The following is a 16,389-nucleotide window of genomic DNA, read 5'->3' as shown; positions in this document are numbered from 1 at the left end:
CAAAGCTTAAGTCGATTTGCTCATCCATGTTCCTTCTCCCATATTCTTTCAGTGGAACAGCCATGATCCATCTAATCAACCAACCCAGAAACCACAAATCAGCCTTTATCTTTCCCTTTCATTTAACCCCAAATTCAATCAAGCTTTTACCTTCTAACTATCTTACATTCTACCTACTTCTTTCTAACACAAGTCAGGCGTAAATCATTGCTTACCCGGATTCTTCTAAGAGATGCCCTATTATAGTCTTCTTTCCTCCCATCTTGCTGCCCTCCAACACCTCTACCTTAGAGGACTCATTCTAAAACTTAGATACATACCATCATGTCTCAGCTCTCTAAAATGAGTTAACATGGCTTATATGACTTAGCCTTTGCTTAAACCTTACTAAATTCTTAGTTCCCCAAAATGTGTGGTATTCCCATAGCACATGCTATCCTTTCTTTTCTTTTTTTTTTTTTTTTAAGGACTTTATTTATTTGACAGACAGAGATCACAAGTAGGTGGAGAGGCAGGCAGAAAGAGGAGGAAGCAGGTGCCCCACTGAGCAGAGAGCCCGATGTGGGGCTCGATCCCAGGACCCTGAGACCATGACCTGAAACAAAGGCAGAGGATTAACCCACTGAGCCACCCAGGTGCCCCCATGCTATCCTTTCTCGATGAGAACACTCTTCCTCCTACATCTTAGTTTGGTTAACTTCTATTTAGTTGTCAGGCCTCAGGTTAGACACTTCTTCCCTGAAAACTTCCCTGTTCTGATGACTAGGTTAGGTGTCCTGACTGTTGTTCCTAAAGAAAGCTGAACTTCTCTTATATTACTATTTTTCATACTTTTATTAAGATTGTCTGACTGTTGGCTCTCTCATACTATAATGTTCGTGACTGAAGGGGTTACCACATGTTTTGCCTTCCATTATATTACTTGTTAACACTGCCTAGCACATAGTTAAGAGCTAAAAATTAGTTGAACATATTTAATAACCATCTTTCTCCAGAAAGTGGCTTTGTATATCAAAAGAGATATATGGAGGTACTCCTAAACACTAAAGGACTACTACAAATGCCATTATTGCTGAGTACTGTAACTTGGATTTTTGACTTTATCTCACCCATACTAGAAAAAATACATTTTGATGACTGGGCCATATGTACTTCAACTTTGTAACCTCTCTAATACCCTAAAGAAAAATGCGGCTTAGTAGGTATACAAAAAGTTGTGGTGCATCAATGGAAAGATTTGTTTAAAAAAAAAGATACTTCTTACCAACAGTAAGTACCTCTCAATCTAAAAGAAATCAGTCGTACTTTCCAATCTCCCAACACTAGGTGTAATACCTGTCTGTTTAATAGAAGGAGGAAGCATGACTGACTTGTGGTTCAGAATCGCACCACAGGATATTTGTGAAGATGAAATAAGTTAGGATACAGAAAGAATTTAGAACTGTGCTTAGAATGTAAGAAAAGAGCAGAGTAAATATTCCTTTCTCAAAACAATTTTTTAACATGACAACCTAAAAAATTTTTAAATTATATTTTGTCTCCTCCATTAGAAAACCTGATCATAAAGGGCAGGTACCACCTGGCAGATATCATCAGGTATCTGATTTCAATGACTGAGACCCATAAAAATTAAGTAAATGAATCAAGAGAAGACTAATGATACAGTATTAATAATTGAAGCAGACACAGGAAAAAGGACTAGGAGCAGAAATAATTCCCCTGTTTACACTGGTAACTATGCAGTACCAAAACCTTCTACTGAGTCTGTTAATGACTGAACAGAGAAAAGGTAAAAATCATTGGATACAGGGGCGCCTGGGCGGCTCAGCTGGTTCAGTGTCGACTCTTGGTTTCGGCTCAGGTTGTGATTTCAGGATTGTGAGATGGAGCCCTGTACTGGCTCTGTGCTTAGCAGGGAGTCTGCTTCATATTCTTGCTCCTCTTCCTCTGCCCCTCCCGCTTCTGTACACGTGCACGCTCTCTTTCCCTCTCTCAAATAAATAATTAAATCTTAAAAAAAACCAAAAAACACTGGCTGTGTTTATAGCACATAGAACATACATATTATTTTGTGGGTTTAAGTACTCTGCTAAGATAGAAGATACCCCATTTATGTTTTAACCCTCTTTAACGTAACTGAACCGCAATTACTTTGTGATATGTTTTTGAGACATGTATCTTGTGTTAAGTTCATGCCAAATGTAAAAATTCATACATCTGACCTGCAAAACAAGAAATGAAGCTCTTCCAGTTTTGCAAGGTATTAAAATAACTGAAAGATACATTTCCAAACATACGTTGCATACTAACCTATTAGGTTTATCAAAATGGACCGTGTTTTTACTTGATGGAGAAGAAGATGGCATTTCTTCTTTTTCTCTCCTGGGGACAGAATTTGGGAAATTCTCCTTAGGAATAGTGGAATCAACTTCATCTGACTTTGAAAGATTGATATCTTTGTCTTTTTGCTTGTCTGAGCTACTTATAACTGGATTCTGTCCACTGTCTTCAGAGTCTTTATGATCCAAAGAAGGCTGAACAGAGTCACAAACTACTGGGATAGCAAAGTGTTCATTTTTGAGGAAGTCCATTTCACTGTAGAAAGAAAGAGAAATTATCAGAGAACAACTATATTCTTAAAACTTTGGCAATAGCATAAACCTCATACTAGGTTTCATGCATTAAAAGTATAACATATTGATAGAAAACTGTTTAGCAACTGATTAAGCTTTTCGGTACTATATAAAGGAATGCTTCATATATCTAAAAGTGTAACTACAAACTATCAATGAAGCATAAAAATGGCCTTATAAACTCTGTTTTGAATTGGCATTTAACTTTCCTTTCTGTATTTGCAAAATGGGAATAATTCTATCTAACCCACAGGATTATAATAAGAATTAAATGAAATAATCAGTGGGAAATATTTACAACATTCGTGTGAAGAAGTTATTTTATTAATGCTGACACAACCATGGGGAACCAATTACATGATTACTACAATGACTTAATAACATTTTTTGGGGAAAAGAGCATATTAAATATTTAAAACAAATACAAGACTTTCTTTAGAAGTATCAGAATATGAAAAATTATGTCTACAACTGAAATATTATCTTATATATTTATATAATCTGTCAATTTTTAAAAAAACTTTAAGAGGTTTTTTTTTAAGAAATGATGATTAAGTACTAACCTTTCAAGTCTTCTGATTTGCTCCATCAAAGACCATTTCTCACTATTTAATAAACTAATTTTATCTTCTAATTTCTGTACTAGCAAGGAGTTCTAAAATCAAAATGGGAGAAAAACAGAAACTCAAGATCTCATAGCATGCTTTTACACAATTTAAATACTTTTTGTGGATTTGACTAGTTAATGCTGCTCACCTCTACAGTCTGAGGAGTTTCAAGGCTTGTAGGAAGGCTGCCTAAAACTGGTGTAAGAGCCTCTAATTCATCTTCTTCTACACCACTCGCCACATCCACAAGATCTTTCCCAGTGACTTGATGATTTCCAAAATCCCGGTAGAGTTGCAGTAAGTCTGGAGGTTTTGGAATGTTTAATCCTACGTCATCCCAGAGTTCAAAATCCTAAAAGATAAATAATAATAATACTGAAAAAAACTTGAAGAAATTTTACCCTGCATTTTTGAGATTCACTTTATTCCTTATAGGAAATATCTTGAGACCCCAACACAATCATAGTTTTGTTGTAATGTCAAAGTGTATGTTCCAAGTGTGAAAACATCATTGTTAAACTTACATCTTCCACTGTCTAATATTATTCTTGTAAGTTTCCTGATGTTCTAGGTAAACAGGTTTAACTGTCTTAGATGTCAAAATGTTGCACATTTAATCTTGTTATTAAATCTCTCAAAAATGTAAACTCTTAAGTTTCAAGATTGTGTTAATTTTCAAGCTTGTAAAATATACTTAAATATTTGCATGAAGTCAAAAACATGTCTATATTAAGAAAAATCTTAGTTTGTAAGTTGTACCCATTATTTAAAAGTAAACTAATTGACAGCATTAATTTCGTTCCTCCTTTATTATTCTAACCTATATATATTTAGTGTAATCTCTTGTGGGTAAGCAAGCAATTTAATCTCCTTGCCTTTTTGCTATAGCTGTTTGAATCTAATTTATATTATTAAAAGTGCTTCTGACAATTTTCAGAATCCAAACAGCTGTTCTTCAATCTGTTGTATATAAAACATTCTCTTGAATTCAGTCTAATACAATTTTATTACTAAAGTTCAAAAAGGCATAGCACCTTAAGCACTCTATGAGCAAAGATTTTTTGAAGAGCTTTATAAAATTCTAGATTAATCACAGTAATTAATTTATGCAAATATATTGTCCTACCATTCTTTCTTTCTCTAATACATCAAAATTTAGTATTAATTTGATATCTTGCAACTTATTTATTTATAATTTATTTGGGAAGTCCACTTTGAGAAACTATGGCATATTCATTTGAATGTTCTAAATATGACTTTTTTATTCCTTCGAAGCTTTATTTGAATAATGAAAATAGCCATTATTGAGGATTAAATCTGAGGCAAATATAAGGCAGGTATTAAAAGTGGGGGCTTTGGAGAAATCGGACCTAAGGTGAAATTCATATTTGCTCTGTTTATCATTGTTGTAAATTAATTTGAAACTGAAACAGGCCATCTGTAAAATGGATATAATACTCACCTCTTAGGGTTTTTGTAAGGATAAAATAAAATGTCTATTAAGAACTTAACAAAGTGCTTGGCCTACAATAAGAACTAAACAAATTTAAGTTTTTTTTTTTTAAATAAAGATTTTTTTAATTCATTTAACAGAGAGAGAGAGAGATCACAAGTAGGCAGAGCAGCAGGCAGAGAGAGAGGAAGGGAAGCAGGCTCCCTGCTGAGCAAGGAGCCCGATGCGGGGCTTGATCCCAGGACCCCGGGACCATGACCTGAGCCGAAGGCAGAGGCTTAACCCACTGAGCCACCCAGGTGCCCCCAAATTTAAGCTTTTAAAAACAGTTACTAAATGACTACTACACATATTATTCAAATGTCCATTTATCCATCTATATTCATCAAACATTTATTAGCTATCTACCATGTGCTTAGAAGAAAGAATATATATTGTCTCCACTCAGGGGCTTTCACAATTCAAGAGTGAGGACATAAATAGGTACACTTTTTAGTATTACAGATATAATAAGTAAAGAGCTGTGAAGAATTCAGAGAAAGGAGTCAGTTTCTGTATTGAGGTAGAAGGAAAGGTTTTGGAAAGGTGATGACCTGTGTACTCTCTTGGAAAAGGCTTAGGTATTTACAAGGCACATGGCAATGAAAGGATAAGGGAACCAATTATTTCAGAGACAAGGGTAAGAATGAACAAAAGCACAAAACCCTGAAGGAACCAGATATGTTGAGGGGGATGTGAGTCCTTCTGTTTGGCAAGATTATAATGAATAAGCAAAAGATAACACTGGAGATGCTGGTAGAAGATAAGCTAAAAACAAAGTTGAGAGTGCTTATAAATTTAGAACTGATAAGGAAGGCGTTAAAGCAGTAGGTAGGAGAGATGACTGACAGGAAAATGGGGAGATTCAGAAGGCAGAGATACAGATGTAGCGGGAGTAAGACAGCAACATAGTTGAGTGTGGCAATGGGAGCATGGCCAAAAGAATACCAGACTGTGTGGGCAGAGAAGTGTCTGGTAACTAGTGTTATAGAATTTTACTGTATGTATGACTTAAAAAATTAAAGAAACTAGATGAAAGAGAAAATAAATACACTATAAGTTAATAAGGAAACAAATCACTGTAAAAAACAACAACAACTTTACCTGATCATCATTTTCATCTGAAAAGGTTATTGATGTAAGCTTGTAGTTATTCTTCAATAAAAATTCATTGACTAAGAAGTTTAGAGCTCTCTTTTCAAGAGGTTTGATTGGTTCCTACAGGCAAAAAGAAGACAGAATATTATAAGTTTCCTTTCTTCAATACTTGTGCTACGATTTTATGTGGAAGATATTTTTAGGTCTGTCATTCACCTACCTGAATTTCAGGACTGGATTTGTAATTTTTCCGTTCCTGTAAAGGAACTTCGTGTTCTGGTGGAAGAAAATATAAGTAACACTTTACTATTTTGCATCTGAAAATATCTCAGCTACTTCTACATTGTCAAAGTAGAAAAAGTCTCAAAAAAGTTTTATGTACACCACCTGCAGCCTTTGTCAGGTTGGCTCGGAGGGCCTGAATGGTCTCCTTGGCTTTCCGTAGTTCAAACTCCAGGACTGGACAGGGATTTGGAATAAACACACACAGGCATCCAACCAAGAAAAGGGAAACAAAATTAAAAAATAAAAAGCAAGGATGGGTATGAAAAAAAATACAATTTGTATTGAAAACAGAAAGCATGCAATCTTTATGAAATTTGTGAACGCATGCAGCAGAGTTGGTTTGCAAGCAAACTGGTGAATGTTTTCCATAGTTTTTGAATTCAGGGGACTGCTTATCAAACGTTCTAGCTGTCTGACAGGGAATAGCTCTATTTAAAAATAAAATCTATGGCATACTCTCATTTAGGTAAATAAAAATACTGGTAATCTGGGTGCTTGTACTTCACTCAGTGTAGGTAAGAAAATGCAATGGAATATTTTCAGGTGAAATAATTTTAGGGGAAAAACAAAAATTTAGATCAAGTCCAAGCAAATATACCTAAAGAAGTCCTTAGTATTAAAAAAGAAAAAGGCATCTTTAAATGCATTATCTAGAATAATGTTATATACCAATATACAGAAACATTAGTGACTATATCCCTTCAGTAAGATGTTGAAGGAACATGGCTTAAATATTTAATAAATGTTGGGATGGCTTTAAGTTTTTCTACAAAGTTTATGCTATCTACAAACAAGCATAGATATGTTAAACACATATCTTTAAAAATGTTCCTGGGGCACCTGGGTGGATCAGTGGGTTAAGCCTCTGCCTTTGGCTCAGGTCATGATCTCAGGGTCCTGGGATCGAGCCCCACATCAGGCTCTCTGCTCAGCGGGGAGCCTGCTTCCTCCTCTCTCTCTGCCTGCCTCTCTGCTTACTCGTGATCTCTCTCTGTCAAATAAATAAATAAAATTTAAAAAAAAATTTTAAAAATGTTCCTATGGTTTTAGGTTTTATTTAAAGCTAAAGGGTTGAAACAGTTTGTTTTTTTTTTTTTCATTTCTTTTTAAGACCATCCTAAAGTATATGTGTACAATTCTAAAAGTATGGTACCTAAGGATGCTATGTAAAATTAAATAGGATTTCCAAGTTTCTGGTAACTCTCCAAATAGGTATCCCTTAGTGTTAAGAGAACTAACTAGTGAAACTCAAAGACTTCTCTTGTTACGATAAAGATAAACATGACTATTGAGGAAACATTTTTAAAAGCTCTTTAAAATGTTTCATTGCCAGCAAGATTTAACTAAATGTGTCTTAACTGACAACTTTCTTTAAAATATGTAATAAATATTGCTCTGAAGAAAAAGCAAGCTTAGCTGTCGGGAAAAAGGCCATTTCCATGAAGTACAGCTCTGGGAAAATAAAGTAATCTTTGTCACAACTGGATATTAAACAAAATTATGGTATTTAAATAGTTCTGCATAAAAACTAGCAAATTAAAAAGTTTAAAGATGGCAATTTTTTTTCCTGATTGACTAATAAACAGAAAAAAGAAGATGGCAAATGAGATGCTATCAGAGGTAACAAAGCTATAAAAATATATGGAAAAATTAGGATTCACTCAGTTTGCACATTTTCATTAAAAACTTAAGATGTAATTGAATCACATCTAGTACACGAAGGCCAATTATTTTGATGCACAGAGTCTCACTGCAGCAACATGAAGGCACAACTAAAAGTCAGAAGACATGTATGTTACTATTTCTCTTTTGGTAGTTAGCAATGCTGATCTGCAAACATTTCTGTGCAACAAAGCTAAACATTTTCCCTAAAACACTTCCGGAAACAGAGTTTGTCTTTAAAGTTAGACTGTACACATTCAGTGTGTAAGTACAAAATAGGTTTACTTTCTTTTTTTAATTTCAAAGTTCTAAGTAATTGATTTTGATCTAAAAATATTTAACGGTACCTTAGGTAAAATCAGTACATGTATTATGCTTTCAGTATCACTTACAATTTACTAAGACATATTACAGAACAATTGCAGATCAGAAATGCCTGCACCAGAATGATAGAAATATGAAAAAAATAAATTGAAAAAAAAAAGGGTTAAAACACAAACTGTGAAAAACTCAAATTCAATTGGTGAAAAGTTTAGGTGACTAAGAGCAAAACACTGAATGATCAAGGCACAGAAAGCCAGAAAACCCATGTCAGACGGCAAGAATTAATATTTTTATGCACATCTACAAATACATTGCCAAATGTCACTAAAAATTACTAACGCTTTGAAAAGATAGTGCTTATCAAAATGAATTCACTCTGCTGCATGTTTCTTAATATACAATATAGACTTTAAAAGACAAAGGCATATCTTTGAAGCTATAAGCATATCGCTATAAAGGCACAGTATGATCAAGTAATTACAATTACATGAGAAAGTTTCACAAGAAAGGTCCGAACAGCTATATTCACATATATATGAATTTGTCTCTTCTTTATTAAAAAATATTGTATTAAAGATCAAAATTAATTATCCTATAAAGAGATGCATTGTACCAAACAATCTCCAAGAATTTTTCAAATATTTTAATTCTTTATAAAAATGTTTAAGGATGTATATGTTTGTAAAAAAAGCCAAAAAAAAAAAACAAACAACAACAACAAAAAAACTGTAGGAACCAACTACCCACCTGCTCACTCCACTATCTCAATCCTCTACTACTAGTCTAACCCTATTGACAGCAATTTTATTGGAATTAAACTAATAACTGCAAAGATGTAGGTATATTCTAATATTACATATTATAGTCTTACCAAAATAATTAATGAATTTCAGTATAAGCATCTCTAGATTAGATGAAATTACCATCTTCCAACAGGGGATGGAATACTAGTACACTGTTAGAAGTACCTGAATGTTTAAAGATCATGTTCTCATGACTACATGAAAGGTAAAGTGTTAAATTTCAAAGCAGAAAAAAAAAAAAAAAAAGCAATCCCCTGTGTCCCAATCAACATATCACTATATTATCTTGAAATATTTGCTAGTCTTTGATCATCTTGGCACGAAACTCAAAACATTATTCTGGAAAAATTTTTCTGTGACTCGGACATGACAAGAGTCAAATACTTTCTCATTCCCATTCCTGTTCACTGTTCAAGAGTTCAAATCAACAAGGCTAGGTCAAGGTCCTTCCCATAGTAGACATGAAACCATCTTCTTTCCAGTCAGAATTTCCTGGATTTCTTTCTTTTCTTTCTTTCTTTTTTTTCTTTTTTTTTTTTTTTTACTATAAAGTGATTTGACTTCATAATAAAATACCACTTCCCCATTTTTAAATATCTATTTTATAATCCCAGGAATGGTTCTAAGAAATAGGAAAATTATTTTAAGATCTCGAGTTAGAATAGAAATCTATCCTAAAAATGATACAACAATCCTAAGAGAGTACCATTACCTCCCCTCCTGGGTTTAGAGAATTCTTGCCTATTATAGACTTCAGAAAGGAATAGTACTGTTAGGCCTCTTAGTAGATAGTGAAAAATAAATGAATGGAAGCAAGAAGCAATCTTTGTAGTTTACAGATATTTAGTTTTCTATATTCATCTTAGTCCGGGGAAAAATCCTCTTCCCCAAATCTTACTGATTCCTCTATCACTCATCTCAAAGCTGGTGTTTTTCAGAGTGCCATCTTTGCCCTTTTCTTACCCTACATATCCCAACGGGATGATATCCAGTCTTATGGTTTTAACTTTGACAAGTACGCTGAAGATTCAAAAATCGTTAAACCTTTTCCTGAAGATACAGACCTACCTAATTATATCTAGGACATGCCCACCTGAATGTCTCATAAGTTTTGAATTTGATCTATCTATATGAATTTCACCATCTTCCTCCCATATCTGTTCTCCTTCCTCTGCCTGCAGCCTCTCTCCATTAATGGCACCACTATCAATGCAGATACCCAAACAGGAAACCTGGAATTACCCTTCACTTATCCCTTGTGCTTACTCAGTCCACATTAATCAAATGTCCAAGCCATACTAATTCCAACCCTTGAGTAACCCCCTCCTAAAAAACCATTCCTCTCAACTGTCTCTGCAATTTTCCTAGTTCAGACCTTTATGACTTATCACATAAATTGTAACACCCTTCAGTCATATTAAAAGCTTGTTACCTTTAAAGCCTTGCTTGAGCATCTACCTCATTTAAAATCATAAAGACTTATGTAAGGCTCAAAATAAGAAAAACAAAAAGTACTACTAATAGGAAGTATAAATATCTGTACTAGGGGAGAAATACATCAGGAAACAAATAGGTTTATTTAATCTGGTAAATCTGTATATGTATATTGCAGGCCAATAGCTAACAGACGAGAGGACTATTGATGCTGCTTTCAAATCAGTGGACAGGCCAGGTTATTCCCAGGCAAAAACCTGAAAGTCATTTTAGAATGTCTACTAGATTATGTAAGGTTTACAGAGGTTTCAAATGTCTATTTTGTTCATTAATATTAACAGAACAGCTTAATACCTTGAGTATTCATTAAGCACTCAACAAATATTAGTTGAGTAAATGGATATTCAGAGACTCTGATGTTAAAAGACAGATCATGTGAAACGGAGACAGGGTTATAGGTGGTCCCAAACTTAACAAGGCCCTTACCACCGTTTCTAAAGTACTGAATATTTATTTATGTTACAGATACAGATATTTTTCAGGACAAATTCCTTGAGAGTGGAAACTTTATTTCATGTTTCTATATCTAGTATCTAACACATAGCAGATGCTCGGAATGTCTAAAATAAATTTTCAAATGGCAATCCCAATATTTAGAATGTGCATGTCCCTTGCTATCTTTAAGAAAACTTGAAAATTTAAGAGGTGCACTGTACACACAAAGTGACACTAGATTTCTTTAATAACATACAGAAAGCTCAGTTAGGTTAAGCTCAGTTTGGTCTGGTGTCTACCACTTTTTAAATAATTTTTATGTGAAAATATACACTTCTAAATTCAGAAACAGAAAATACTTAAAATGAAAAACTTTTTAAAAATTTACTTCTTTTAAAAGAAAATGGCTATGCTGAAATAGTCTTGTAAGACACAATTTGGCTATCCACCCACAGAAATGTACAGATGGGTGGAAACCATGGTCTGGTACTAAAAGATATATTGTGGACTCTGGAATAAGAACTTATGTGTCCACATCCTAATCCCTTATCATTTGGAGGCTATTGGGCAAATTGGTCAATCACGGTGAGCCTCAGTGTCCTGATCTATAAAATAAGGATATCATGACCTTTTCTTCAGAACTGTTAACAAGAATAAAAAAGTATTGTATACAAACCACCCCACCATAGTACCTGACACAGAGCAGATGCTCAATAAACATTAGTTCATTTAGAGATGTCTTCCTCTTTGAAGGAAAACCTATGTAGACTTGATAAAAGAACCTGATTTTTAATTTAGGAAAAAGATGGTAAGAAGGATGCTGAAAAAAAAAAACACATAGTATCATAAACAGCAGCCCCTGGATAAAGGCTGAAGCAGACCCTACATTTACATGGTGGGACAATGGACTCAATCAATATCTGTGTTATCTATAATCTCCCTCTGCCAAAGACAGGTAAAGAATGATTTGGTAAAGAAATTTCTATAGGGTGGCTGGGTTATGGACATTGGGGAGGGAATGTGATACGGTAAGTACTATGAAGTGTGTAAGCCTGATGATTTACAGACCTGTACCCCTGGGGCAAATAATATATGTTAATAAAAATAATAATAATTTAAAAAAAAAGAAATTTCTGTTCTTTCCTAGTGAGGTTTACATGTGATCCAATCACAGATGACAGGATCTTTTCTGGATTAACGGTTCTTTAGATGAGCTTTTAAGTTACTACCAAAGGTTAGTGAAGTGCCACAAATCTTTTTAGAAATGGGAATTGTGAATTAAAACTTTTTCATAAAGTTTCACTCACATATCACACGTTTGATTCAATTACAGCTTATCATAAAGAACGCTGTAAGTCTGAAAGTAATTCTCTTATAGTAACGTATGTTTTCCTTCCCTTTTCCAATTAAGATAAAAGGTTTATTTATATATTAGCACTATATAATGATAAAAAATTTCTTTAGCTCCCCAAACCTAGAGACAGAGTATAAGCTTTAGATTACAAATACAAGGTTAAAACCACCATGTATTTATAACATTTCATTCTTAGTTATGCTTGGTTATAACATTTTGCATTTACATCAATGTTTCCCCTAATTAGAAACACTAAAACACCTAAGTAACAAGAATAATGAACCTCTTAAATCTGACTAAATCTTAAAATTAAGTTTTCAAGTGGAAATTAAAGGAAAAAAGAATTATGTGATCTATTTTTGGTTAGAACTTACTTGCTAATTATATAACCATTTGAACAGTAACACAAATATACAAAACCAGATATATTTGGTTAGTCTAACAAACTACCATGTATTTAATATTTAACATATAACATAAAAATCTAATATCTAACATATACGACATAATTATGTAACATAATGTGACTTAACAAAGGATAAAATAAGTAGGATAAATTAGTCCTAAAGTTATACAAATAATTTCCATTTGATGTGTTAATTTTTAGATAAAACTGGTGTGATTTACTGTTTTGATACAAGTCAATAAATAATGTTTCTGACTAAATCATGATTTAATATTGGGAGCCACATTAAACTCTTCCAATGATTTCCCGTTCAACTGACACCACTACTATTTACACTACTGAATCCTCTCTTCTGCTGAAACAGATTATTTTTTTCCTAACTAATACAATACCACCCGAGATTTATTATATGTGCTGCCGAAGCAAGCACCCAACTGAGATTTAAAATTATTCTAATATTTCTATTCTTGGGCAATGAGTGAAAGTCATATATTGAAATGTCATTCTTAACCAGGTTAACCTCGCCCTTCCTGCTATGACATACTATATGGCATGGTCAGTTGCGGACTCTGCTGCTGGGCTACCTGAATTTGAATCTGAATTCTAGCCTTGCCACTAAAGCCTTAAATAATCCTTCTGAGTGTTTCAGTCTCCTGGGGTGGAGAGAATGATCACAACTCTGTAAGTCAATGAGTTAATACACATTTAGAACGGTGATTAGAACAGAGCAAGTGCTGCATAAAAATTAGTACTCACTTTTATTCATAATGACCACGACAGGAAAACATTTGGTAGACTGTAACAAACTTGTTCCAGTAAATGTTAGAAAAATTCATGGTCAAGAAAGTAATCCACATTATGGGTACTTCCTGATAATCATATTGCCCCCATGGGTCCCCTCCGTCCCATGTGGTGTCCCTCCTCCTCCAGGAGTGCCACCATTCTGGTGGAGATCAAACTACCTAACTGATATCTGTCTCCTTTCCCCATCTAAGAGCCAATATCCTATGAAAACTACAATTCCTGCAAAGCACTCAAGAATGTCTTCAATGACAGATAGCCACAGCTTTGAAGCACCTGACAGGTACCAAACATTTGACACAAAAGAGCCAGGGCTGCTACCCTGATAATTTCCAGAGTGTACTCCGACCAGAATCTACCTGACTTCATTAGATTAGGCAGAGCAGGTGGGAAGGTAGAAAGGCGAGGAGAGAAGGAGATTGGTATGAGTAACTAAGCATTTAGAAAGATTGTCGCTCTTCTTATTGGAATAAACAAGGTCCTGGAGGCCCCTGCTATACCAAGCATTAACTCTTTATTTTTGGCTTACAGGAAAGTTAAGGGAAATTTTTAGAGAGACGCTGTAATGGCTAGGGAGCACCCAGAGATCTCAAGACAAAGCTTTATTCACCAGCCAGCATAGAAGTATTTCAACCCATTTTTACAATCAGTAGAGTTGTGTTGATATACAACACCTAAATATCAGCCCTGGTTTGGAAGATCAAAGGAGTGAGGAGGACAAGGTCCAACTAACTTTGTACTGAACTATAGCTAATTTAAATGTGCTTTACACCAGTTAGAGAACTACATGGTTGTAAGCTGTTGGTCACAAGCAGAACTCACAAATTTTAGGTATGCATAACCAGAAGCTCACAGCACAACTATAAGAGGAAGTTGAGGGTTCAGATGTTCCCTGTAGCCAATAAACTGGTAACATAATTTTGTGTAATAACTACATAATTATATTCACATACCAAATCGTAGAAGGAAGAAATTCCTCAAGTCACTTTATTATTTCTTGAATGTCAAAGAATCCAAATCTGTCTTTACAATGTTACTCACCTGCCACTCTCTCATCTGTTTCCCTGTTACCGTCATCTGAGTATCTTGCAAAGTCTAAAGAATCAAGAGTACTGATGCTTCCAGCTCGATCTGTAATAATGAGAAAAATAACAGAAACTTACTTTTAATTGTCAAGATAAAACATTAGAAATCATTTACCTATGACTATTCTCAGCTTATAAAACTATGATTCTAAATTCTACTAAAACAATAAACTAAGATAAAAATGCTCACATCAACTAAGTTACTTTAAAACAACTCAAGTTTCTCTGCCTAAATCTCTGGCTAACTCCTGAACAATGCACACACAGGGTAGACTGAAACCAGTCCAGCTAAAGATGAAAAACCCCAAACAAATAAACAAACAAACAAAATCAACCTGAAATGAAATTTGAGCTATCGTATGAGAGTTTGCAGACTGAATTCAAGAAAAAATTTATGAAAAAACACAACACTGTTCGAAAAAATAGAACAGAATCCCATCTCCACAGCATAACACGTATTTGTCCACCATACAGTTCAAACTACTTGATACACAAGAACCAATAAAATGCGACTCAGTGTCAAGACTAAACACAATCAATAGGGACTAACTCGAAGATAATTTAGATGTTGGAATTAGCAGAAGTTCTTAAAATAACTACTAGGGGCACCTGGGTGTCTCAATGGGTTAAGCATCTGCCTTCGGCCCAGGTCATGATCTCAGGGTCCTGGGATCGAGCCCTGAATCAGGCTCTCTGCTCAGCAGGGAGCCTGGTTCTCCCTCTCTCTGCCTGCCTCTCTGCCTACTTATGCTCTCTCTCTCTCTGTCAAATAAATAAATAAAATCTTTAAAAATAAATAAATAACAAAATAAATAAAATAACTACTAAAATTGTGCTTAGTAAACTAAGATTTTAAAATAAATACTAAGGGGTGCCTGGGTGACTCAGTAGTTAAGCATCTGCCTTCAGCTTGGGTTATGATCCTCCGGTCCTGGGATCTAGTCCTATGTCTGGCTCCCTGATTGATAGAGAGCCTCCTTCTTCCTCTCCTGCTCTCTCTGCTTGCTCTCTCTCTCTCTTCCTCCCTCCCTCTCTCTGTGAAATAAATAAAATCTTTAAAAACAAAATAAAATAAAATAACTACTAAAACTATGCTCAATAAAGGAATATATGCACACAATGAAAGAAGAAAATCCTTGTATAAAAATAGACTACAAAAATACTAACGGAAACTAAAAGAGAAAGTTATCTGAAATTTAAAATTCTCAAAACAGTTTAAAAACGAAATGGAAGTAACTGAGGAAGGAGTCAGTGACTTTCCAGACAGATTAATAGAAATTATCGTAACTCAAGAACAGAGAGAAAAAAAGATTGAAAAAAAAAATTAAAAGAGCCTCATGAACCAACAGAACAATAGCAAATGATCCGACATATGTGAAATTGGAGTCAACAATAGGTAAGACAAGAGACAGATACAAATTCAAGAGGCTCAAAGAACACCAATAAAGATAAAGAGAACAGAAATTTAGGCACGTAATCAAATTGCTGAAGATCAAAAATGAAAAGAAAATATTAAAAGCAGCTAGAGAAAAACGATATTTTACATATGGGGGACAGTAATTTGAATGACTGGTGATTTCTCATAAAAACTTCATGAAACAAAAGGCATCCAGATTGGAATGAAAGAAGTAAAACTATTTCTATTTTAAATATAAAAAAACTAAGGAATCTACTAAAAGATAAACAGACCTAAGAAATAAGTTTATCAAAGCTGCAGAACACGGGGGTGCCTGGGCTGTTCAAGTGGGTTAAAGCCTCTGCCTTCGGCTCAGGTCATGATCCCAGGGTCCTGGGATCAAGCCGGGTATCGGGCTCTCTGCTCAGCAGGGAGCCTGCTTCCCCCTCTGCCTGCCTCTCCGCCTACTTGTGATCTCTACCAAATAAATAAACAAAATCTTTTTTTAAAAAA

General features: G+C 34.5%; 1 protein-coding gene across 7 annotated transcripts in view; it reads right to left on the bottom strand.

Annotated features, from left to right (window-relative positions):
* Nucleotides 1-16,389, bottom strand: part of RELCH (RAB11 binding and LisH domain, coiled-coil and HEAT repeat containing) — a 112,920-nt gene that overhangs the window by 74,393 nt on the left and 22,138 nt on the right. For 6 of the 7 annotated variants that reach the window (XR_006821021.1, XM_046024575.1, XM_046024572.1 and 3 more), the window contains exons 2-8: nucleotides 14,437-14,526; nucleotides 6,219-6,290; nucleotides 6,052-6,107; nucleotides 5,838-5,951; nucleotides 3,390-3,593; nucleotides 3,197-3,288; nucleotides 2,311-2,595 (exon numbers count right to left, since the gene is read on the bottom strand). Coding sequence is in view for 6 of the 7 variants with exons in the window: in XM_046024575.1 (XP_045880531.1) it covers nucleotides 2,311-2,595; nucleotides 3,197-3,288; nucleotides 3,390-3,593; nucleotides 5,838-5,951; nucleotides 6,052-6,107; nucleotides 6,219-6,290; nucleotides 14,437-14,526 (913 nt within the window). In the remaining variant the exon portion in view is untranslated. The remainder of the gene's footprint in view (nucleotides 1-2,310; nucleotides 2,596-3,196; nucleotides 3,289-3,389; nucleotides 3,594-5,837; nucleotides 5,952-6,051; nucleotides 6,108-6,218; nucleotides 6,291-14,436; nucleotides 14,527-16,389) is intronic. The other variant, XM_046024576.1, reaches the window with a different exon arrangement.

The sequence above is a fragment of the Meles meles genome, chromosome 12 (assembly GCF_922984935.1).
Source record: "Meles meles chromosome 12, mMelMel3.1 paternal haplotype, whole genome shotgun sequence".
In the NCBI taxonomy this organism is placed as follows: domain Eukaryota; kingdom Metazoa; phylum Chordata; class Mammalia; order Carnivora; family Mustelidae; genus Meles; species Meles meles.
Note: the sequence above shows the minus strand (reverse complement) of the source record. Positions and strands in the feature narration are given on the sequence as shown.